Raw genomic sequence first — 21,633 nt, 5'->3', positions numbered from 1 at the left:
TCCACTGAGCCACACCGGTTTCGGCCATCTGCCTTTTTTTTTTTTTTTTTTTTTAGTGAAAAGCAGGACGCCCCGAACCCACCTGCCTCCTCAGCAGGCACCCTCTCAGGCTCTATTGGCTGGGAGTGGGTCAGTCCCAGCAGTGAGGAAGGGGCAGACCATGGTAAATGCCCGCACCCGTTGGCGGGCAGTCCCTGGGAATGCCTCTGCCTGTGCCCACTGCACGCAGACTGGGACAGCGGAACGGACCAGTACCTGCGATGTTTAGTGTCACCCATTCAGAGAGAAAGGGGGGGGTCGGCTGGGAAAGACCGAGGACGTTCTCCACAGCAGGTCCCGGACCCGAAGTCCAGGTATAGAATGAGCTGTTCGTCGAGGGCGCAGTGGTGAGACCGGAGGGTGGGGTGCTGTCCCTGGGCTCTCCCCTCCGTATGATGACCCTTCCCCTCCCCGCAGTGCCGCCTCCTCTGTCCCGGCCCCAGGCCGCCCGCGGCCTGCCAGCCCTGACCATCTTTCTCCGAGGCCATCCGAGGGGAGCAGCATTGCGGCGTCCGGCCGGGCTGCGATCACCGTGGAAACCCCTGGGCCAGCACCGCCCGCTCGCGGTTTCCCAGGGCTGCCCCGGGCCTGGGAGGCTCAGGGGCCGGTCGGGTAGAGCGGTCTGGCGCCGCTGGGGGCACGGCAGGCCAGGGGTGTGGGTGGGAAAGGGGCCAGGGAGAGCCCCCCCATTGGCTGTGGCGCGGGGTGACGTCACGAGGAGGCACTGTGAAGCCAGGGGGTGCCGGAGGGGAGGGGTGGCCGGCTCCCGCTGGTCCTGCCCGTCCCAGGCCGGGCGCCCCACCTTCGCTCGCTTTGAGGCACCGACGAATGAAAAGCGCCCCTGGGAAGTGGTGACTGTTCTGCCGAAGCCCTGAGATTCCCGCCCGCGGGGAGGAAGGATGAAGCGGCTGAGGACGCAATGCGGGCTCCCTGGGCTAGCACACCGCGCCCCATCCTGGGGAATGAGCCTTTTCTTTCTGCACCTGGAGCCGTGCTGTGCAGCCCGGCCCGCGTCTTTTTATTCCCTGCAAGTTAGCTGTAAATGCCCCCTTCTCTCTCCCGGCAGGAAACCCGGGGTCCCCCCTTCTCTCTCCCGGCAGGAAACCCGGGGTCCCCCCTTCTCTCTCCCGGCAGGAAACCCGGGGTTCCGATGCGACTCCAGCAGCTGTTAACCGGGAAATGGGGCCCAGACGCTGATCTGCAGCGCGGGCTGCGGACATTGTGGCCGCGTCGCCGGAGGACAAACTCGGAGGACCAGCCCCAAGGGGGTCACTTCCTGGGGAGTCGCTGACACGAGGGGTCACAGCCTCTTAAGGGCCGTTCCGCGGGTGACCCCACCCCCTTCGCCCCCACAGCCGCGCCCCCCACGGGTCCCAGCCCAGCGACTCCGTCTCTATCCTCTCCAACCGCGGGAGCAACCCGGGGCCAAGAGGCCAGCCCGCCCCGCCCCTGGTTCAAGGAGAGACCCGCCCGACGGGTCTTCCAGCCGATTGGCTGGACGACAGACAGGCCGGCGGTGATTGGTCCGGCCGGACGCCTCTCGGCGCGCACGCCGCGGCCGCGCCTTCTTCCGCCGCCGGGCTGAGGGGCGGACGCGATTGGTGCGGACGCGCCGCCCCGCCCACCAGGCCCCGCCCTCCGCGCAGCATCACTACCCGGCGTGCCGCGCGGCGCTCCCCCTCCGCCCGCTAATGTTTTGGCCGACGCAAGATGGCGGTGCAGGAGTCGGCCGCCCAGCTGTCCATGACCCTGAAGGTGCAGGAGTACCCGACCCTCAAGGTGGGTCCGCGGGCGGCGGCCGCGGCTGGCCGGGACCGGCGGGCCGTTGCGGCGGTGGCGGGGCGCGCCCCGGGCGAAGGGCGGGCCTGAGGCCGGGCCCCGGGCTCTGCGGGGCCGCGCTCTGCGGGCCGGGGCTGTCGGGCTCCCCGGGGGCGGGGGGCCGGCGGGTGTGGGGTCCACGGGGCCGGGCCCACGGGGCCTGCCGGTGCGGGGTCACAGCGTTCAGGGGGCCGGCTTCCCAGGGTCTGCGCGTCTGCGGGGCCCGAGGGCCGGGCTCTCGGTCCGCCGGGTGCGGGCCGGCCTCGCTGGCGTGGCGGGCGGTGCGGCTGTCCCGCCCGGCCTGCCGGGGCTTCGTGGCTGGCGGGGAGCCGCTCAGCCCGCCGCCGGCTTCGCCCCCCGAGCCGCCCGTGGCCCCCGCATCGGATCCGCCTGAGCCCCCTGACGGCCCAGCGGCCGGGGGCCGGGCTCTGCGCGGGGCTGCGCGGGCCAGCTCCCTCGGAAGGTGGTGTGTGGCTTCCAGTCCCTAATCAGGGGAGTTGGAAGGAGACCCCACTAGCTAAAGGGGAACGCGTTTTGCGCGCGGGGGGAGGGGGGCGGGTACCAAACCAGAAATACAGCCCTTTCCGGTTGGTGACCTTGGGTGGCCCCTTAGCCAAGGCGCATTCCATCAGGTGATATGGTGTTCCCTGCCGATGCCTGTGCCGGGGAGGATCCGGGGGGGGGGGGGGGGGGCACCTGGGGATAAGTTCCTTCCGGGCTCAGGGCACAGCCTCCCTTGGAGAGCTGTGGTGAGCAGTATGGGTGGCTCCGGGTTCCTTCCCGGGTCCCCCTCCGAGGTGACCGGCGGTAGTGGGCGTGGTAGTGGGTGCAGGGTGGCGGGGAGGCATGCCCCCCGTGGTCACCACTTGCTGGGAGGCCTCAGGCTCAGCCATGTTCACTCCTGTCCGAGGCAGGTGCAGGGAGCCCGGCTGCCACCTGAGTGTGAAATGGGGGAGCCTCCTATTAGAAGGCTGATGGGGAGCCCGCTGCGGGCTCAGGCCCTGCTCTTCTTTCACCGGCGGTTGGGCAGGAGGGGACCCTGTCAGGGTGTAGGTGCCAGCATGCGGCCCACCGCTGCCCCGAACCAAGGTGCCCGAGACCCCGCACCCGTGTGGACCGTCACCTGCTGGCCCGTGTCTTCGCCCGCCATCGAGTCGTCATCCGAGCGGATAGACCAGGTTTGAAGGTCAGCACTGGGGGCCCTTTTTGGACCTGGCTGACGACTGAGAGACAGACAGGAAATGGTTTCTCCTCCCGTCACTCCGCAGTCACGCCGGGCTTAGGTAGCCGGCGATGGAAGTGGGTGTGCGCGGGCACACAGGTAAAGACACGCTGCGGCCATTTCGGGAGAGCTCAGCTTGGCCAGGAAGTGGAACTCCTTTAGAGCGGCTTAGGGGCAGAGTGCGGCAGCGAGAGCCCTGCCTCCCGCTCAGCCCTTCCTGTTCCCTGGACACGTGTCGGCGGCACTGCCGAGCCAGCGTTTTCCTAAGGACTGATTCCCAGTGGATAAGGACCTTTCCGTGGGAAATGGGGTCTTTGATTTGGATGTTTGTTAGCATAGATTTTGCAGGACTTTGGAAGAGCTGATGGCCGAGGTGCTGTGCAGCCGGCAGGGTTAGGCCCCGGGCACAGGGCGGGCACACAATGCCGATCTCGAAGAAGGGGGGCAGGGGGCTGGTGCCGGACTGCGGATGGCGCTGCTGTGCCGCAGGCTGGTGGGGATGGGGCCCCTGAGTGCCCAGGAAGAGAAAGGAGCTGTGATGAGGGGCAGCAGCTGGCACCTGTCCTCGCTGCACCCGATCCTGCCGGGAGGGTGGGTGGCCTGGGCCGCCACCGCTGCGGACTTTTGGGCCGGTGCTGCTGTGCTGTGGGGCTGTGGGTGCTCAGCACGCTGGTTTCCACCACCAGGTGCCAGTGCGTGGCCTCAGGTCTCCAGACCCAGCCGGGGGTGCCCTGGGGGAACCACCCCTGAGAACCACAGCTGCTCTGGCTTCAGGGGTGGTGTTAGTTCCTAGAAGGGTTGGGCCCTGGCAGCTCCTCACCTGGAGGGCCTTGGGTGTCGGGGGGTAGGCCTCCGAGGACAGAATGGGCAGAAACGTGGGTGCCCCGCCCGGTATCCTGAACCAGTTTTATTTTTGATAGTTTTTTCTGATTACAAAAGTAACGAATGTTTATTCTCCAAATTATTCTGCTAGACACCCTGTTACTGTTTTGGTAGATTTCATTTCTTCCCTTCAGGCAGCTGATGTCCAATAGCATCTTAGAGACCTTTGTTGTTACCAGACGGGGTGGTCCACCTCACCTGGGGCAGGGGCCGGGCATGGCCTCCGGGCCGCCTAGCGGCTCCCCTGGCCGCCTCCGTCCTCCTTGGAGCCTCAGCTCAGTCCCCCAGCCGTCCCCTCCTCACAGGCGCAGGCGGGGGAGCGGTGGTCTGTGAAGGACTTCTCTACCAGAACATGTAAATTGTGCTTTTAACTTGGTGACAGTCTACCAAGTCCTGCCCTGCAGTTCCAGAGCCTGGTCTGTTCCTGTCCTGGAGGATCTGGGTGCCTGAGTGTAGCTTGCAGGCAGCTTTCCGCAAAGGGGTGGCCTCCCTACAGTGCAGACTGTGCTCTGGCCCATGCCCCCTGAGGCATAATCCCCGCCCTCTCCGAGCCTCCAGCTGTCAGACCTCACGGCACTGCCTTTCCCGCCCAGACCCGCAGGCCGAGCGCAGGTGGAACCCTTCTCCGAGGAGCTGCGCTGAGCCTGCAGCCTTTCCCTCTATCTTCCTCACCTGGCCCGGAGGTGTGACACAGGTGTCTGCCCTGAGCGAGCTGACCCTCCTGCAGTGCAGGCTGGTGGGGGAGGCCTCCCGCCCTGCTGCAGGCGGCTGTTTAGTATTTTCTCAAACGATGTCACGTCGGGAAAAGAAGGGCTTTCTGATGCCCAGCTCTGTGCCCGGCCAGCTCAGCTGGAGTCAGTGCAGCACCCAGCGGGCAGGTGGCCGCAGCCGCAGTCCCCGGCTTCAGGGTCCTGCTCTCCCTCGCGCCCCTGCTTCTCGGGGCCTTTGTCTCACCGTGCAGGACGGGGGCAGAGGGCGGGCTGGGCTCCAGGCACAGGCCCGCCGAGGCTCCTCAGCGGCTGGGGGCGAGGGGATGGCCTCTGAGTGCTGCTCTGTGGGGGTCAGTCCTGTCTGTCCTGTGCGGCTCCTGGTGGTGGAAGGGAGGCACTGCTTGCGTGAACAGTACATTTCAGAGCTTTATCGACCAGGATAAAGGCGGGGCCAGCGGACGGCTGGGAGCGGTGGCAGGGGAGGCGACCGAGGCGCGTGTTTTGGGAGGGCTTCTGGCCGTGTTGATTCTACCCCGTTGGCACTCAGCCCCGTGGAGCATTCCCAAAGGCACACAGAGGTGTGACTGAAGGGCCCCCGGTGCTCAGCTGCAGGCCAGCAGGTCACAGGACAGGGAGCAGCCAGGACAACAGACCCCAGAGCAAAGCGGTGACACTGGCGAGAGCACCTGAGCTTCCCTGAGGGCCGGCAGGTGTGTCAGGTGCAGCATGCCCTGGCCCAGTGGTCGGCAAACTCATTAGTCAACAGCCAAACATCAGCACAAGGATTGAAATTTCTTTTGAGAGCCACAACTTCTTCTAATGCCACTTCAACTTCTTCTGATGCCACTTCTTCAAAACACACTCGCCCAGGCCGTGGTATTTTGTGGAAGAGCCACACTCAAGGGGCCAAAGAGCCGCACGTGGCTCGCGAACCGCACTCCAGAGTCTTTATACCCGAACACTGTTATTTTGAAAACCTGTGAAAAAAAGAATTATTTACTGTTTCAACAATTGCAAACTAATAGTTAACAACTAAGCCCGGGCAGGGAGGGGCTAGAGGGTCAGTGGGAGAAGGAAGGGGACATAAAGGTTAAGGAACAACCGAGTAAAGTGAGCTCAGCCTGGAGGAGAGCACCAGCTGTGCCGATGGTCTGGCCGCCAGTCCTGACCGCCGTCTCCGCCTCCACCCTCAGCGCACAGCCTCCCCACCTCCGTCAGCTTGTGCCCGGGGCCCACACCTGAGTGCCTACTGCTGCAGCACCTGGCTCTCCCCTCTGCCTCAGTTTCCCCCTGACAGCCTGATTGCCCATCCTGAGCCCTCTTCTCCAGCTGCTGGTCCTCCCTGCCCTCCCTCCTGTCTCTGGGGGCTTCTGGTCTTCCTTGGGTTGGCACCAGAGGTGCAGTGTCCCAGGCCCTCCTGCTGTCCCCTCTCCTCTCGTCCCCTCCCCTCCCCTCTGCTGCCCTGGGACTAGTCGCCGAGGCCTCCCTGCCAGAGCAGGCCTTGGCACGTGCTTCTCTGCCCAGAACCCTCCTCCCATGCCACACAGCTAGCTGCTTGCCTGCTCTGGTCTTTGCCAGGTCCCTTCCCAGAGGTCACCGACTTAAACCGGAAACCACCATCTCCTGCATTTGCTGCCCTGTCTCTCTCTAACCAGGGCTTAAAGCTGGGGGCAGAGAAGGAATAAGACTTCAGTTAAAAGTAGATTGTTCAGTATTACTTGGGCAATTCCGTCCAAAGCAGTGAGGATCAAAACCGAAGCAAACATCGCTGTTACGATGGATGAGACATCACGTGTGTATACCGTTACACACAAGCCAGCCGCTGGGAAGGACACGGTGACAGGTCAGCACGGTAAGGCACATGATAACTGCACAGCCCGGCGCTCAGTGCACCCAGAGCCTCCCGGCAGCCTCGAAGGGGCTGCCTGTGCCTGTCTGCAGACGCATGGCCGCTGTGCAGGCCCTGCCTGTTGCGCCAGGTCAGAAATTCCTTCCTTAGGACGAGGAAGCGGCAGCTGGGCGGGCCCTGCCTGACGCCACAGTGGGGTGTGAAGTGCTGCAGTGACACCTGGACAAGGTGGCTGCCTTCCAGTTATCTTCCTTATCTGAAAAGGGCCCTCGGTGTGGCTCTGTGGTTAGCGCATCGGTCTGTGCGCAGAAGGCCACCTGCCGAGGCTGAGCGTTTGCTCCCTCCCTGGCTGGGGCGGTGCAGGAGGCACCAGGCGATGTCTCCCTCACATCGCCCGCGCTCCCCCCTTCCTTCACTCTCTGAGAAGCAACGGGAAAACACTCTCACTGAGGATTAATTCCCCCAAACCAACGAACACACACAGTCGGTAAAAGCCAGGAAGTGCCCTGGCCGGTGAGTCTCGTTGGCAGGGCATGCCCTGTGCACCTAGAGGTCGCCAGTGCGATTCCCGGTCAGGGCACTCGCCTGGGCTGCAGGCTTGGTCCCCAGTAGAGGGCGTGTGGGAGGCAGGTGGCCAAGGTTCTCTCATCCTCAATGTTTCTCTCCCTCTCCCTTCCTGTTTCTGGAATCAGTAACACTTTTTTAAAGTGAGGATGTAAGCTGTGCTGGTGTTACTTATGCCACTCGACGTGGGTGCCATGGTCTGTGATGGGCTTGGTCAGCGAGCCGTCCTCGGTGGGGCCTGGCCCTGCCCGCGGCGTCAGTGGGCACCACGCGCTGTGCACCTCGTGTGGCTTGCTTCCGCCTCTGGAAAGGCCCGCGGCACGGCAGGGCCTCTGCAGGTGACCGCGGGCGGGGCTGGGCAGCCATGAGCACCGAGAGGAGCCTGGAGTGCTGACCGCTCTGCCTCTGAGCCGGTCTCTTTGCACCCCAGACACTGACCAGAAGCCTGTCCTTCCAGGAGCCTGTGAAAACGGGCCTGAGCCGCTGCTGTCCACGGTGGCCTCCCTCGGGGAGCGTGCCCTGCTGGGGAAGGTCAGCCCAGGACGCACGCAGCCACCGGGACCGGAGGCTGCCCGGCACACACCGAAACAGGCAGCTCTGCCGGGCCCACGCCAGCACCGGGGGGCCCACGCCAGCACCGGGGGGGAGGTTCACGCCAGCACCGGGGGGCCCACGCCAGCACCGGGGGATGAGCTTCGCTTTGTGACCTGTTGAGAAGCCTCTTCTGAGCTTCTCCTTTGGGAAGATGAAAGCCTCGTGCCGTTGGGAGTCTGTCCTTTCTGTGCGGGTGGAGATGGCGGAAGGCATGTGATGACGAGGGAAAGGCATTTCCTTGTCAGCACATTCCGGCGGCGCCCAGCAGACGCGGCAGAAGCCACAGAGCTGGGCACACGAGTGCACCGCCCTGTGCGGGTCTCAGCTATGAAAACCGGAAGGTTCTTTCTGAGAGCCATGGGGTGGGGGGGACGGAGGAGGTATGCTGGAGAGACAGATTGCTGGAGGAAGCCCATGATCTTAACAGCTGAAACTCGACCGGTTCCCAAGGAAAAACCAAGCAGATCTGAGTCAGGCAGAGTTAAGTCTCCGTTTGGGCAGATAAGGTGAAGTCAGAATTTAAAAGCCAATGACAAACTTAAAAACGCACCAAATAGGAACTAGGAAGAGCTGATTCAAATTGAGAGGAAGATCCAAGACCTCTCTTCCTTGTGGAGTTGACTTGGCACAAACGGGAAAAAGTGCTGAATTGAAGCTGTAAAACCGATGCCTGAATGGCCTGTAACGTTTGAAGAGGTTCAGAGAAAGCTTGGCCGGGAGCCGCCCAGGACCAGTGGCTTCACCGGTGAATCCTGTTGCTTAAAGGGTTATGTTGGGTCCTCGGCCCTCTTCCAAACACAGGAAGGAACGCTTCCCAGCTTGTTCTGTGATGTCAGTATCACCTGACCCCAGAGCCAGAGCAGACATCTCAGAAACTGGCCATCATTCCGTGTGATCAATGTGGTACCAGTCATCGCCAGCAGAATGCTGGGAGATGGAATGGGCCAGGGAGCCGAAGGAGTGCTGGCCTCTCCTGGCCACAGGAATGAAGGTGGGTTCAACACACAAACGTCCTAACGGGCCCAGGCAGCGCCACTCTGTCTTCGCCTCGGTGAGCTCAGCACTCAACAGACAGGGAGCTTCCTCAGCCTGGTCAGGGGGTCTGAGAACCCACAGTTGGAGCCTCCCTCTGCCTGCCATCAGGCACCGGGTGTCCCTCTCGCGCTGCTGGGCAACGTCCCGAGAGCCTGGTCAGGGCAGGAAAAGGAAACGAGGCGTTCGGGTCGAAAAGGAACAGCGAAGCCCTTCGCAGGTGGATGTCTTGTACCAGGAAAATTCTCAGGCGTGCACGCCTGGGAGGACACACACGCAGGATACAGAGTCCAAATGGGAGGCAATTCTATACCTTAGAAATGAAAACCGAAAAGGAAACCGAGAATGAAATATCTAGGAATAAGACTTACTATTAAAATAGCAGTACTTTCCAAATCAATCTGCAGGTTCAGCACAAGCCATAAAAAAATTGTAGCTGGTTCTCTGCAGAAATTGACAAAGCAAATCCTGAAATTCATAGGGAAATGCAGGGGACTCAGAATAGTCAGATAAGGTAAAGTTTTTCAGCTCAGGCTGCGGCCACTTCAGAGACGCCGTGGTTGGGGGCTGGAGGTCCAAGGTCGGGCAGCGTGGCTGGCTCTGGGGAGGCGGCGGAGGCGGAGAGGGGCGGGCGAGGCGGAGAGGGGCGTCCTGGGGACCTGCTGAGGCCCTAATCCCGTTTGTGAGGCTGCACCTCGTGGCAGACCACCTCCCAGCGGCCCATCTTGTCGGGCGGATCTCACCTTGAATTGTGGGGGCATCGTGGGTCCATGGCACCACTGAACAACAGCTCCCCGGCCCTCCACACCCGGCACCCACCCTCTCCCCTCCCGTCTGGATGTGGCCAGCTCCAGGACTTCATGGGAGTGGGCTGGCGGCACAGGCTTAGCTCGTGGGCGCCGTGTTCTCTGGGTCTGCCGTGCCGTCGCCTCTGGCGGGTGTCCTGCCTGTGAGGCTGAGCAGCAGCCACCGTGTGTGGGTCGTGCTAATCTCACCAGGGATGGTTTCCATCGCTTTTTTTCAGATGTGGAAGCGAGGGAAGGAGGTGGGAGAGAAACATCCGTGTGAGAGACATACTGACTGGCTGTCTCCTGCACGTGCCCCCACAGGGCAGGGAACGAGCCTGCAGCCCAGGTGCATGCCCTTGACTGAGACCCAAACCCAGACCCTTCTTCCAAGGGCCAATGCTCTAACCATTGAGCAACTGGCCAGGCCAGACCACATTTTCTTGAGCCCTTCGTCCGTAGCTGGACCCTTGGGCTCCTCCGTTCTCAGCTCTGGGCAGGGCTGCAGAGGTCTCTGAGGGGCACGGGCACCCTCCAGCAGCCCCGTGTGGACTGACGGGTGCTCTCACCGGGAATGCCTCCTGTATGCCCGGGGGTCCCGTCCACGGTGTGACCAACAACCACTGGACACGGGACCTGTGCCCTGAGGTCGGGAACCCGTCTCTGTGGAGGCAGGCTTACCAGTAAGTCTGTGCACCTGTGAGCGGGAGGGCTGGCCATGCCCGTTTCCACAGCGGCTGCACCTACTGCCCCCACAGCGAGCAGGGTCCGGCCCACGTCCGCCAGCACTTGGTTCTGTTGGCGGCCGTCCTGGTGGGCGTGAGCTGGTCTCTGCATTCCACACCCCTCCCTGGATTGACGCCAGCGCCTCTCCCAGGGTGCTGCCTGGGTGCGGAGGTGTCTGGAGACCTCTGCCGGGGTTTTGCTGCGCTGTAGGAGTTCTCTGTGCAGTCTGGGCTGCTGCCCTCAGCAGTTTCCGCTCGATGGGGTCCCATTATTTATTTTGAATTCTTCCAAAGTCTGTTTCCTTCCTAGCCATGTTGTTACCCACGTTTATTTAGGCAGTGTGTGTTTTCCCTGATGGCCAACTGCATTTTTTCAGCCTGTCTCTCTCCCTGGTTTCTTTCTTCCCTGCTGCTCCCGTCTCCGTCGTCTCGCTCGCCTCATTGGCTGTTTGTTTTGGCTGAGGGCTTCCTCCACATCCTTTGTCCCCGTGGTGGGGGTGCTGGCCCTGGCCCCGGAGCGGCTGGACTGCCCGTCTCCCTCGCTCAGTGATGGGTGGCGTGGCCGGAATCTCATGGCCTCTGGAACCCATTGTTTCATCGAGAGTCCTCTGAGGAGGAGCCAGGGAAGGAGCTGTGGGACCCACGCAGGGTGGCTGTGGAAGGGCAGGAGCGGCTGGGCTGGGTGCCCTGGGCGGAGGCTGAGCAGCCGCCGGCAGGAGAGACTGCCACGTGGCTCAGCACCCACACAGCCTGGGAGGCCAGCTCTAGGGGCTCCTGCAGGGCGGGCTGGCCACACCCAAGGTCCTGGGCCCCGGCCAGACTGAGGCCAGGAAGTACGGGCCAGGGCCACTTGGGGGTGAGTGAGTGAAGGTGCTAGGCTGGCTCAGCCGAGAGGAGGGGCCGAGGTGAGTGTCGGCAGCTGTAGGAGGGAGCGTGAGGGGCCGTGGACACTGGGCCTCAGGCCCACCTGCGATTCTGCAGCAGTGGGTGCCTGCACCCTGACATGCACTGATCCCCAGGGATTTCTTTCCTCGAAGGTGGCCAGGTAAAGGTGACTCTAGCCTTAGGGTGTAAATGGCAGGACTGGGGGCCGGGGCGGACTGCAGGTGAGATCACAGCGCCTCCTGCTCCTGTCTGCCGTGGCACCCATTTCCGCCGGCTCGGAGGTCTGGGGACGGTTTGCTTTGTACGTTTTTTATCCTCCCCGAGGAGAGGGAAGGAGAGAGGAAGGAGGACTGCTCGGTGCCTCCCGCAGCTCAGCGACCGGCCCGCGGTGTGCAGCTTCCCATTGGTCTCTGCGTTCAGGAACCGAGGGACCGTGCGCTGGTGCCGTCTCCCACGCATTCGGGTCTCCTAAGGGAGTGCCCGGGGCACAGGTGGTCAGCACCCTCTCTCCTCCAGGTGCCTTACGAAACCCTGAACAAACGCTTCCGAGCTGCTCAGAAGAACATCGACCGTGAGACCAGCCACGTCACCATGGTGGTGGCCGAGCTGGAGAAGACTCTGAGCAGCTGCCCTGCCGTGGACTCCGTGGTCAGCCTTCTGGACGGTGTGGTGGAGAAGCTCAGCGTCCTCAAGAGGAAGGTGGGTCCTGGCCGAAGCAGGAGGCTGTGCTGGCTGGCGCCCTCCCTTGCCGCCTGCACTCAGCCTCAGGCCTGCTCCCAGCCCCTTCTTCCTGGGGCCCGGCGGGGGCGGGGGCGGGGGCAGGGGCGGGGATGTGTTTGGAATTGCACCCAGAACAGCACGTGGGCGTTGTTTCTAGGAATGGTAGGCAGGGCGTTGGCACTGGTGTGCCCACGGAGACAACCAAAGGTTGAGATGCTTTAAACGTCAGAGAACTCGGAGAAGAAGGGCTCCCTAGGGGGACGGGGCCCGCGGGGAGCAGGGGCGGAGGCCTGGCAGGCAGTGACCCGGGCCCTGAGCGCTGCCCCTCTGGAGGACGCCCCGGCGCGGTGCCCCCAACAGGCGTTGCAGCCCTTCACTTGGCGTAGCTGCCCGCAAAGATGCCAGGCAGGGTGAGCGCAGTTCTGTGGTGTGAGGTGTGTCCCATCCCCCACGCGCTAGGCAGGCACCCGGGCACCGCGGACAGGCAGGAGACAGTCAGCGAGGGCCGCCCAGACCTCAGACTCAGCAGCTGTAGAGACTGGTTCGCTGTGACGGAAGAACAGTTGAAAGTTTTTGCAGAAAATAGACCAATTGGTTCCGTTTCAAAAGAGCCAAATAACACTTCAAGAAATGAAAAACAAATGATGTGAAAACAAGTGCTTGCTTACGACACAGTCGAGCACTTGAGCCTCAGACAGACAGCTGCCGTGAGAGCTGGGGAGCCGGAGGCAGGCGGGACCGGGAGCCGGAGCCGTGCGGGGACGTGGAGGGCTGGCGGAGGGCAGGTGGGAGCAGACGCGGGGACGAGGGTAGTTGCTGGGCGGTGGGCAGAGACACATAGCAGGGCCAGTTCATATCCTAAGCCTGTGGTCTGCAAACTGCGCCTCGAGAGCCACATGCGGCTCTTTGGCCCTTTGAGTGTGGCTCTTCCACAAAATACCATGGCCTGGGCATATCTGTTTTGAAGAAGTGGCGTTAGAAGTTGAAGTTTAAAAAATGTGGCTCTCCAAAGAAACTTCAATTGTACTGCTGCTATTTGGCTCTGTGGACTAATGAGTTTGCCGACCACGGCCCTAAGCGGTACACAAAACGGTGAAACGCTGAGACGGACATTAAAAGCAGGAGAGGGAGAGAGAGATCCACTTACAAGGAGCAGCAGATGCCCTGATGGCAGCTGGCCGCCCCGAAGCTGGCGACTGTGGGAAGGGGTGGCCGGAGCTGTGGCCGGCTGGGCTAGGGCACTGCAGAGCAGTGTGTTGGTTTGAACAAAGCTGACTTCAAGGGAGAGGGTTTGTAGCGACAAAAGGTCAGTTTGTAACGATAAAGGTCTAGAGGAAGCTGTGACAGTGAACTCCGTGCGGCAGCGCCTCAGCAGTACCTGCAGAGCACCTGGGCCATAGCCAGCAGGTGCGGACCCAGGGGAGGGAGCACCGGCGCCGCGGGAGGCGCCGCGGGGGAGGGGTGTGGCGGGGGATGGGGGAGTGACCACCGGCCTCGCGCTGAGCCCCGCCCCCGTCGCAGGCGGTGGAGTCCATCCAGGCCGAGGACGAGAGCGCCAAGCTGTGCAAGCGCAGGATCGAGCACCTCAAGGAGCACAGCAGCGACCAGCCGGCGGCCGCCAGCCTGTGGAAGCGGAAGCGCATGGACCGCATGATGGTGGAGCACCTGCTGCGCTGCGGCTACTACAACACGGCCGTGAAGCTGGCGCGGCAGAGCGGCATCGAGGTGGGGGCTCGCGCACACACACCCGCCCCCTTCCCGCGCCCCATGCGCCCCGCCCCGCGCGGTCCCGTCCCAAACCCAGGCCTGACCTGGTGAGGACGCGCAGGCTCTCCGGCACCCCTCTCGCTGGGCGCTGCTCGCCGGTGGGACCTGTTTCCGGGCGGGCTTGCTCTCCATGGCCCCTCCACGGCGCCATGACCGGCTCTGCCGAACTGCCACGTTTTGAACTCTGGAGAGCAGTCTTCAGCCTTATGTCCCGGGGGAGCCCCTCGGCGGCTGCTCTGCCCTCTGCGGGGAGCCCCTTCCCCCTCAGCGACACACCGCCCACCGGCACCCCCTGCCTCCCGAGCTTCGGCCCTGACCAGCGCCTTCCCCGCCGGCCCGGGACCCGCCTGGACCAGCGGCGCTCCGGGCTGGGTCTCTGAGCCCAGGGCCTGCGTGTGGGCCGGCCGCAGCCCGTCCTGGCGGAGGGACATTTACCGCCGAGTGGCCGTTTTCTCCGGGGGCGCCTTTCTGCCCGGCCTGGGGCCTGTCCCGCCGCCTTGAACCCCACCCACCCGTCCCCTCTGGCCCTTTAGAAAACCTCCGGCTTTGGTCCCCAGGGGAAGGGCTGCTGGCGGCTCCCCGCTTCCTGTGAAGGGTGGGGTGGGCCAGCCCCAGCTCCTCCCGTGTCCACGGGCTTGCTGGCGGGGGCGCCCTTGTGCCCTGCCCTGGGCGGACCCCTGCGCGCCCCTGGAGCGGCCGGCGAGGGGCGCCTGTGCCATCAGAGGGGCCGGGCCGGGCCGTGCGGGGGCCTGGGGAGGGTTCGGGTGCGGGGCCGTGCTCTGAGCGTGCGCCGCTGCCCCCCAAGGACCTGGTGAACATCGAGATGTTCCTGACGGCCAAAGAGGTGGAGGAGTCCCTGGAGAGGCGTGAGACGGCCACGTGCCTGGCCTGGTGCCACGACAACAAGTCCCGGCTGCGCAAGATGAAGGTGCTGGGGGTCCCGGAGGGCGGGGCTTGGGGCGGGGCTTGGGGGGCTGAGGCGGAGCCGCCTGCGCCTGCTGGGTCTGAGTGTTAGTTCCGGACACCTGCGGGCTGCTGGGTGTGGTGCGGGGGTTTGATATTCCGGGTGGTGCACCCCCTTCTGCATTGGGGTTTGGACCGATGTTAGCATGAGGCTCGGAGGGAGCCATGGCGGCCACGTGCAAGCAGCATGGGCGCCGCTGGGCTTGGAGCCCGGGCGCCGCCTGCATCGTCCGTCCCAGGCGCCTGCAGGAAGCTGGTGTCCGCCTGCAGGGTGCAGAGCTCCGGGCGGGTGTTGGCGAATGCAGCTGCACTTAGGCCCGCAGCAGCCTGTGAACGGCCCTGCGCACCGCAGAGTAACGCTGTGGAGAGGTGCTTCCGGCCCGCAGGCCCGGCCGCCGTTACCTCCGCCTCCCTGGCGAGCCTGCCCTTCCCCGACGAGCACCTCCCCGCCGTGTGCTTGTCATGTGCACGTGGTGACCAGCCAGGGTGACACTCTCTGCCACTCAGGGCCGCCAGGGCGAGCATGACGCGAAGCCGGGACGGAAAAGTAGAGTGGCCAGTGGCTCCCCTAAGGAGAGTGAGGATCTTGGTATGGAAACCATAAGAGGAAAGCCAGAATTGGTACGTAACTCCCGCCCGCCCCGCCCCGCCTCCCCACGCCGTGCCGCCCGCAGGCGGGACCCGGGTCGGAGGAAATGGGCTTCCGGCCGGACAGGTTGTCCCCGCGAGCCGTTGCCTCCCAGACCCCGGCTGCTTGGCGAGGGCCCCGGTGCGCCCAGAGGCCTCCCAGCCGGCGGGCCGGGCCGGGCCGGGCCGGGCTGAGCCGGCTGCCGGAGCCTCGGAAGCAGTCACACAGCACGCTGGGAGCCGCTGCTCAGATACGGCCTGACAGGAGGGCACCGCTGCCTCCACACGTGTGCATGTGTGTACGCAGGGGGCACAGCGGGCCAGGGGTCCACGGGGCAGGCAGGAGGCTGGAGGAGGGAAGGCGCTCGGAGGCTCGGCTGCCACGTAGCTGGAGGTGCCGGGTTCGTGCCCGGTGCGTGCGCTGACTGGGGTCTGCAGACGCTTGAGGTGGTGTGCACAGAGCCTGGAAGCCACGGAGTTGGTGCGTGGTCCGTGGTCAGTGCTCTCGGCCACCCAACCACGGTGCTTCCGTGACGGTCCCTGCGGGCGGCCTGCCGTCGGTCCCGCCTGCCGCAGCGCGGGTCTGGCTGTGGGGCGGTGACAGGTGCAGAGGAGCTGTTCCTGGGCCCCTCTCAGCGTTACACAGACGGGCGGGAGGGGAGCTGCTGTGAGAGTGAGCCTGGGAGCAGAGCACCCTGTGAACACAGATGTCGGTGCGGAGCTTCCCAGTGTCCGGCGTGCCTCTGGCTCCAGCCCCGAGAGGCTGGAGGGGGTCGTTCTCTCCCTCACCCAGTCCCAGGCGCGGGGGCAGGGCGAGAGCGGGAGCCCCCGAGGGGCAGGTGGGCAAGGTAAGCGGCTCCGCACCTTTGCCTGCTGGCCCAGGGGTCCGGGAAGAGCGTCCATGGTGGACCACGTGGTCCGTGGCACGGGTGGGGCTCGAGTCACTGCGGAGCGGGGCTGCCTGCAGCCAGGAGTTCGGGCGGGAGAAGCACACGTGAGCTGAGAACAGATCTGGACGTGGGGGCTGGCCTGACCTGCTGTGGGCAGTCTCCGGTCAGGCCACTGGGGTCTGGGTGTCGGGAAACTCGAAGGGTCTGGGGCGACGAGGCTGTGCCTCCTGCTCTGTCCCCGACTGTGCTCCTGGTGGAGCACCGGGAGTTCTCTGAAGGAGGAGACGGCGCCGCCAGCTTGTCCCCTCCCCCCACAGGGCTGGGTGTCTGAGATCTCGGCGTTACTGCCCGGGTGTCTGTACCGGGACCTGCTGGTGGGTGCTAGTGCCCCACAATGTCATGTGCAGCTTGTGGGCTGGCCCGTCAGACACGCAGCCGCCTCGGCCGTCCTGGGGCTCCTGACTCCCTCCCGCTCTGCCGAGGCTAGCCTCCCGGGGTCTGTGTGGGACAGCCTGGCGGTCAGGGTGGGGGTGGCTTTGATGCTGTGACTTAGGCTGGCGCCCGGGAGGAGGGGCGGGTGGAGAAGGCTCGCGCAGAGGGAGCTGTCCCCCGTGGCACCTGCTTTGCCCGGGATGTCTGTCCCCACACTCTGACCTGCTCGGTGACCCCAGCAGCTTCTCACCTTGGTCACACCTGTGGGGCCTCGGCCAGGGTGGCAGTGCTGCTCCCACCATGCTTTGCCGAGGCTGCGCCAGGAGAGGCCAGGCCCTGGACCACAGACCCTGAGCCGTGGGCTGTGGACGGGTTGGGGCCGGCGGCAGGCCTGCCCGGAGCGCCCGGTGCCCGGCACCAAGCTGGTCGGGGGGTGGCCGGGCGACAGGCTCCGAGGCGCCACCGTGAAGCTTTGCCTTGTCTTTGCCCGCAGAGCTGCCTGGAGTTCAGCCTCCGGATTCAGGAGTTCATCGAGCTCATCCGGCAGAACAAGAGGCTGGACGCCGTGCGGTACGCAGCGCAATGGGCGCACGGGTCCGCACGGGAGGGCTGGCCCGTCCTGTCCCCGGGTCCGGGCTGCAGAACTGTCTCCAGTGTCTGTGGGGCACTCGCTGGGGCACCTCGCACTGTCCCATCCCAGTCCCTCGGTGGGGTCGGCCCCGGCGAACTGCGCTTCCCACAGACCCTGGCCCACGCACTGAGTATAGCCTGAGCTCGGCTCTGGAAGGTGAGCAAACTGAGGAGAACAACGTTGTCTCCTAGACACGCACGGAAGCACTTCAGCCAGGCCGAGGGGAGCCAGCTGGACGAGGTCCGGCAGGTCATGGGCATGCTGGCCTTCCCGCCAGACACACACATCTCCCCCTACAAGGTAACTGCAGCCCCTCCCTCAGCCCTCCACCGCTGCCCGCCCAGAGCCACTCCTGTGCTTTGTGCAGCCGTGTCGGGCCCGTGTCTGCTGTGTCTCGCCGTCCTGGAGGCTGGGGGTGGGCACGGGGGTGGGGGTGGACACTGCTCGTCATGATGCTGCCGCAGCTGTGAGTCCTCCCCACGGCCACCTCCCGCCCTGCCTGAGACCCAAGTGACTTCCTTCCTTGGCTGAGCCAGCCCTGCTGTCTGAACTTTGAAACTGCTGCGCCCAGCGCTTCCCCTGCAGCCTCTCCCATCCTAGGCGGGGCCACCCCCAGGGTGCCAGCAGCCTCTGGCGGCCCCACCCCCTGCAGGGCGTCTGGGAGCTTCCCCGAATGAATCTCCTTCGGAGGCCCGGGTCCTGGCGTCCTGGTGTGAGCCCACAGGCAGTCTGGGCCCCGCATGGCCCTGCTCTGGAGGAAGCTCCTGGGCAGGAAAGGCTGTGCCGCCTCCGCGGGGCCTGGTGCTGCTGCCTGGGGTTCCCAGCACGGCCACGGCCACGGCCACGGCCACGGCCCACGGAGGAGCCTGGCCCGGGAGGCGACAGCTCCAGCACAGGACTGCGGAGCCCGGAGAGAACCGGAGGCGTGGCAGCCGGAGCGCATGCCCTGTGCAGCTGCCTGGCCCGGCGGGGTCCTGGAGTGTGATGGCCACACGAGAGGCAGGACGAGGCTGAGCGGAGGCCGGGAGGAGGCCCGGAGCTGCCCTCTCCTGCGCTGGGCCGAGAGTCGGGCGCGCGGTGTGGTGGCCGCTGGGCTTGGGGGGCTGGACCCCTGACTGAGGTCTCCCAGGCTGACGTCAGGGATTTCCTTTTCATCTGTGTGCCCCCCCGACCCCCCCCCCCACACACACACACACACCCGCCTCTGAGTGTAAACTCGATCACTGGGCAGACATGGCCAGGCTGAGCCCTTATATCCTGGAAGGAGGAGTTGGTTCACTCGTGCTCCCCACAGGAGGCTCCCGCTTGCTCAGCCCTGTGCTGCCAGCTCACAGCTCACAGAGTCCCGTCCGTGCCCCAGGTCTGTGGGACCCCACCCTCATCGCCCGTGGGGAAGGGCCCGGCCGGTAGCCCAGCTCTGCCTTCCCTTCCAGGACCTGCTGGACCCGGCCCGGTGGAGGATGCTAATCCAGCAGTTCCGGTACGACAACTACCGGCTGCACCAGCTGGGGAACAACTCCGTGTTCACCCTCACCCTGCAGGCGGGCCTCTCGGCCATCAAGACTCCGTATCCTTCTGGCTGTGCCCTGGTCACACGTGCTGGCCCCACCGGGTGGCGCCGGCTGTCGTAGAAACCTGCCCTGCCACACCCCTCCACGGAGAGCAAGCATGCGTGCCTCTGGCAGCGGGACGGCCGTTTAGAATAGTTTTCCGGTGGGTTCCGGGCCGCGGTGTCTGCTGTCCCAGCGGCGTGCTCCCCGGAGCGGAGCCTCCCTGGGCCAGAGCGCTGGCTGGGCTCCGGGCTGGTCTGTGGGTCCCTCGAGTGCACGGGGTCCCCTCCAGCACCACCAGGGCTGTGCGCTTTGCTTGTCCTCTGGCGCCGGCGTGTTGGGCAGCCCTGCCTGTGGGGAAGGCGGCCGTCCTGGCCGTGTGAGTGCCCCACTGCTCCCGCGTGGGCTCTGGGCTCTGGCTCCATCGGCCTCTGGCTCCATCGGCCTCTGGCTGCGTTCCTGCCGAGCCCGTGTCTCCGCCTTGGGGGAGTGGGCCTGTGACCTTCCTTAACCGGGCGCCAGGCAGTGCTACAAGGAGGACGGCAGCTCCCGGAGCCCCGACTGCCCCGTGTGCAGCCGCTCCCTGAACAAGCTGGCGCAGCCTCTGCCCATGGCCCACTGCGCCAACTCCCGCCTGGTCTGCAAGATCTCTGGCGACGTGATGAACGAGAACAACCCGCCCATGATGCTGCCCAACGGCTACGTCTACGGCTACAACGTGAGCGGGGCCTGGGGGCTGCGGGGCGGGCTGGGGAGGTTCTGGGGGGCCGCCTCCTGCAGGACCCTGCCGGTCACCGGCGGTCCCTCTTCTCGCGCAGTCTCTGCTCTCCATCCGCCAAGACGACAAGGTGGTGTGCCCGCGAACCAAAGAGGTCTTCCACTTCTCCCAGGCCGAGAAGGTGTATATCATGTAGGCGGCCCCGCCACCCTCCGTGCCTGTCTCTTGCGACCAAAGACCGTGAGCAACAGCAGACGCTTAGGAGGAGAGAGGAGAGGAGAGGGAGGAGAGGGAGCAGCCTGTACTCGGAGCCACACGTGAGTGTAGGACTTGGTAACCGGAGTCAACTAGCTGATGCTTCTGGGGAGGACCGGCACCTTCCGGCGCCTTCCGGAGACCCGAGGACGTCTCAGAAAGTGTCCTCCCTGTTGCTCGTGACCAGCCTGGGAGCAGGCGGGCCCTGCGTGGCGGCGCCTCACGTGGACACCTCTCACCTGCTGCCTGCGTGGCCGTGCCCCGGTGGGGCCCGTGGCCATCTGCGAGGCCGGCGTGTGGTGACACTCGGCTCCAAAGGCCGTCGTCACAGACAAACGTCCAGCCGAGTGACCACCGCGACTAGGACCAGGGACCCGAGTAGCCGCCGCCGCTGTCCGTAGTTTGTGCTTAGTGCTCAGTTGCATGTGGATGTTGCTTAGCTAATAAACTGTACATGTAACCATGTCAATAAAAGGGTTTCTATTTCTCGTTTCCGTGTGAGTGGGAGCGGCTCTGCCTTCCTGACGCTGTGGCCCTGTCTGCTGTCCCCACACCCACCCTGTCGTCAGCAGCTCGAAGGTGGGCCTGGCGCAGGCCCCTTCCCCTCCTAACACAGTGGTCAGCACACTGTGGCTCGTAAGCTGCTGTGGTTTGCGGCTCTGTTGACTAATGACTTTGCCAACCACTAAGATAGGGGCTTAATCACAAGGAACAACAATAGCCTGCAATTACTGGAATGGAGAGTCTAGGTCAGTGGATCAGTTAACAGAGCAACACTGTCCTGACCCCATGATGGAGCGACAGTTGCCTCGTGTCCAGCCAGGTGGTGTTCTTCACGTTGACCCGAGGACGGGGAGCTCGGCCAGGGCCACCCGCAGCCACGCCTCCTGGGCCCAGGCGTGGCCGTGAGGATGGGCAGGAGCCGGTGAATCTGGCCAAACACTGGCCGCACCAAGCGGCCTCCAGTCCTTCGTGGCACAGACACCCTCCGCGTTCAGGACAGCTGTCGCTGCCACCGAGCTGCTGACGTCAGCTGCTCCAAGCGCCTGCACCAAAGAGATGAGCCTCCGTCGGGCGTCTTGCTCGACTCCGCCTTCGTCTGCCTCCCTCCCACCAGGGGTCTAGCGTGTCCACCAGTGCCTTCCGCGCCTCCACCTGTCACTGGGCTTGCGTGGCGAACAGCAGCTTCCCAGGCCCCCCCCCGGCCTTGGGGTGAACCAGGCCCCCGAGCTGGGTCCCTGCCAGCAGCAAGGGCTCCCTCCGAGCAGTTCCCCAGGAATCTTTAGCTGGGAGCTTTTAAAGCCACACCCAAGGATGTTTTTTTCATTGATTTTATTTTTTTAAACTATTTTATTGAATTTTTACAGAGAGGAAGGGAGAGGGACAGAGAGCTAGAAACATCGATGAGAAACATGGACCAGCTGCCTTCCGCACACCCCCCACTGGGGACGTGCCCACATCCAATGTACATGCCCTTGACCAGAATCGAACCTGGGACTTTTCAGTCCCCAGGCCAACACTCTATCCACTGAGCCAAACTGATTTCAGCTTCCATTGATTTTTAGAGGGGAAGTAAGGGAAGAGGGAAAGAGAAATATTGATATGAGAGAGATACATTGATTGGTTGCCTCCTACACATGCCCCAATGGCCGGGATCGAACCTACAACCCAGGTGCAGGCCCTTGACCGAGAGTCAAACCCTGAGCTCCTGGTTCATAGGTCGATGCTCAACCATTAGCCACACCAACTGGGCCTCAAGTCAGTCTTGAAAGAGAGCGAGTCCCCCTTGCAATACTTATTTTCTACTTCTGAGTTGTCTTGGCTTTTCTAGTTAACTTGCATACATTTTAGGATCAGCTCATAAAAGTCTGCAAAAAAGCTTCCGTGTGGGCCCACGTCCTTAGCCGTCCACCCCGTTTTCCCAGCCTTGAGCACCTGTGTGCGCTGGTGCCACGCTGAGCACCAGCGCCGGGGC

General features: G+C 64.2%; 1 protein-coding gene across 4 annotated transcripts; it reads left to right on the top strand.

The window, feature by feature from the left end:
• Positions 1-1,663: 1,663 nt before the first annotated feature.
• Positions 1,664-20,150, top strand: MAEA (macrophage erythroblast attacher, E3 ubiquitin ligase). 4 transcript variants are annotated; one of them, XM_036417068.2, is made up of 10 exons: positions 1,664-1,818; positions 11,622-11,804; positions 13,347-13,550; positions 14,398-14,520; positions 15,063-15,176; positions 16,998-17,074; positions 17,327-17,435; positions 18,569-18,702; positions 19,208-19,403; positions 19,504-20,150. In XM_036417068.2, the coding sequence occupies exons 1-10, from the start codon at positions 1,750-1,752 to the stop codon at positions 19,597-19,599; spliced, it is 1,305 nt and encodes a 434-aa protein (XP_036272961.1). In that variant the 5' UTR covers positions 1,664-1,749; the 3' UTR covers positions 19,600-20,150. The 4 variants fall into 4 exon arrangements, with proteins under 4 accessions (XP_036272961.1, XP_036272962.1, XP_036272963.1 ...); XM_036417069.2 differs by lacking the exon at positions 15,063-15,176; XM_036417070.2 differs by lacking the exons at positions 14,398-14,520; positions 15,063-15,176.
• Positions 20,151-21,633: the final 1,483 nt, after the last annotated feature.

Source organism: Pipistrellus kuhlii, unplaced genomic scaffold (genome assembly GCF_014108245.1).
Source record: "Pipistrellus kuhlii isolate mPipKuh1 unplaced genomic scaffold, mPipKuh1.p scaffold_m20_p_58, whole genome shotgun sequence".
In the NCBI taxonomy this organism is placed as follows: Eukaryota; Metazoa; Chordata; class Mammalia; order Chiroptera; family Vespertilionidae; genus Pipistrellus; species Pipistrellus kuhlii.
This window is presented reverse-complemented; position numbering and strand designations above follow the sequence as displayed.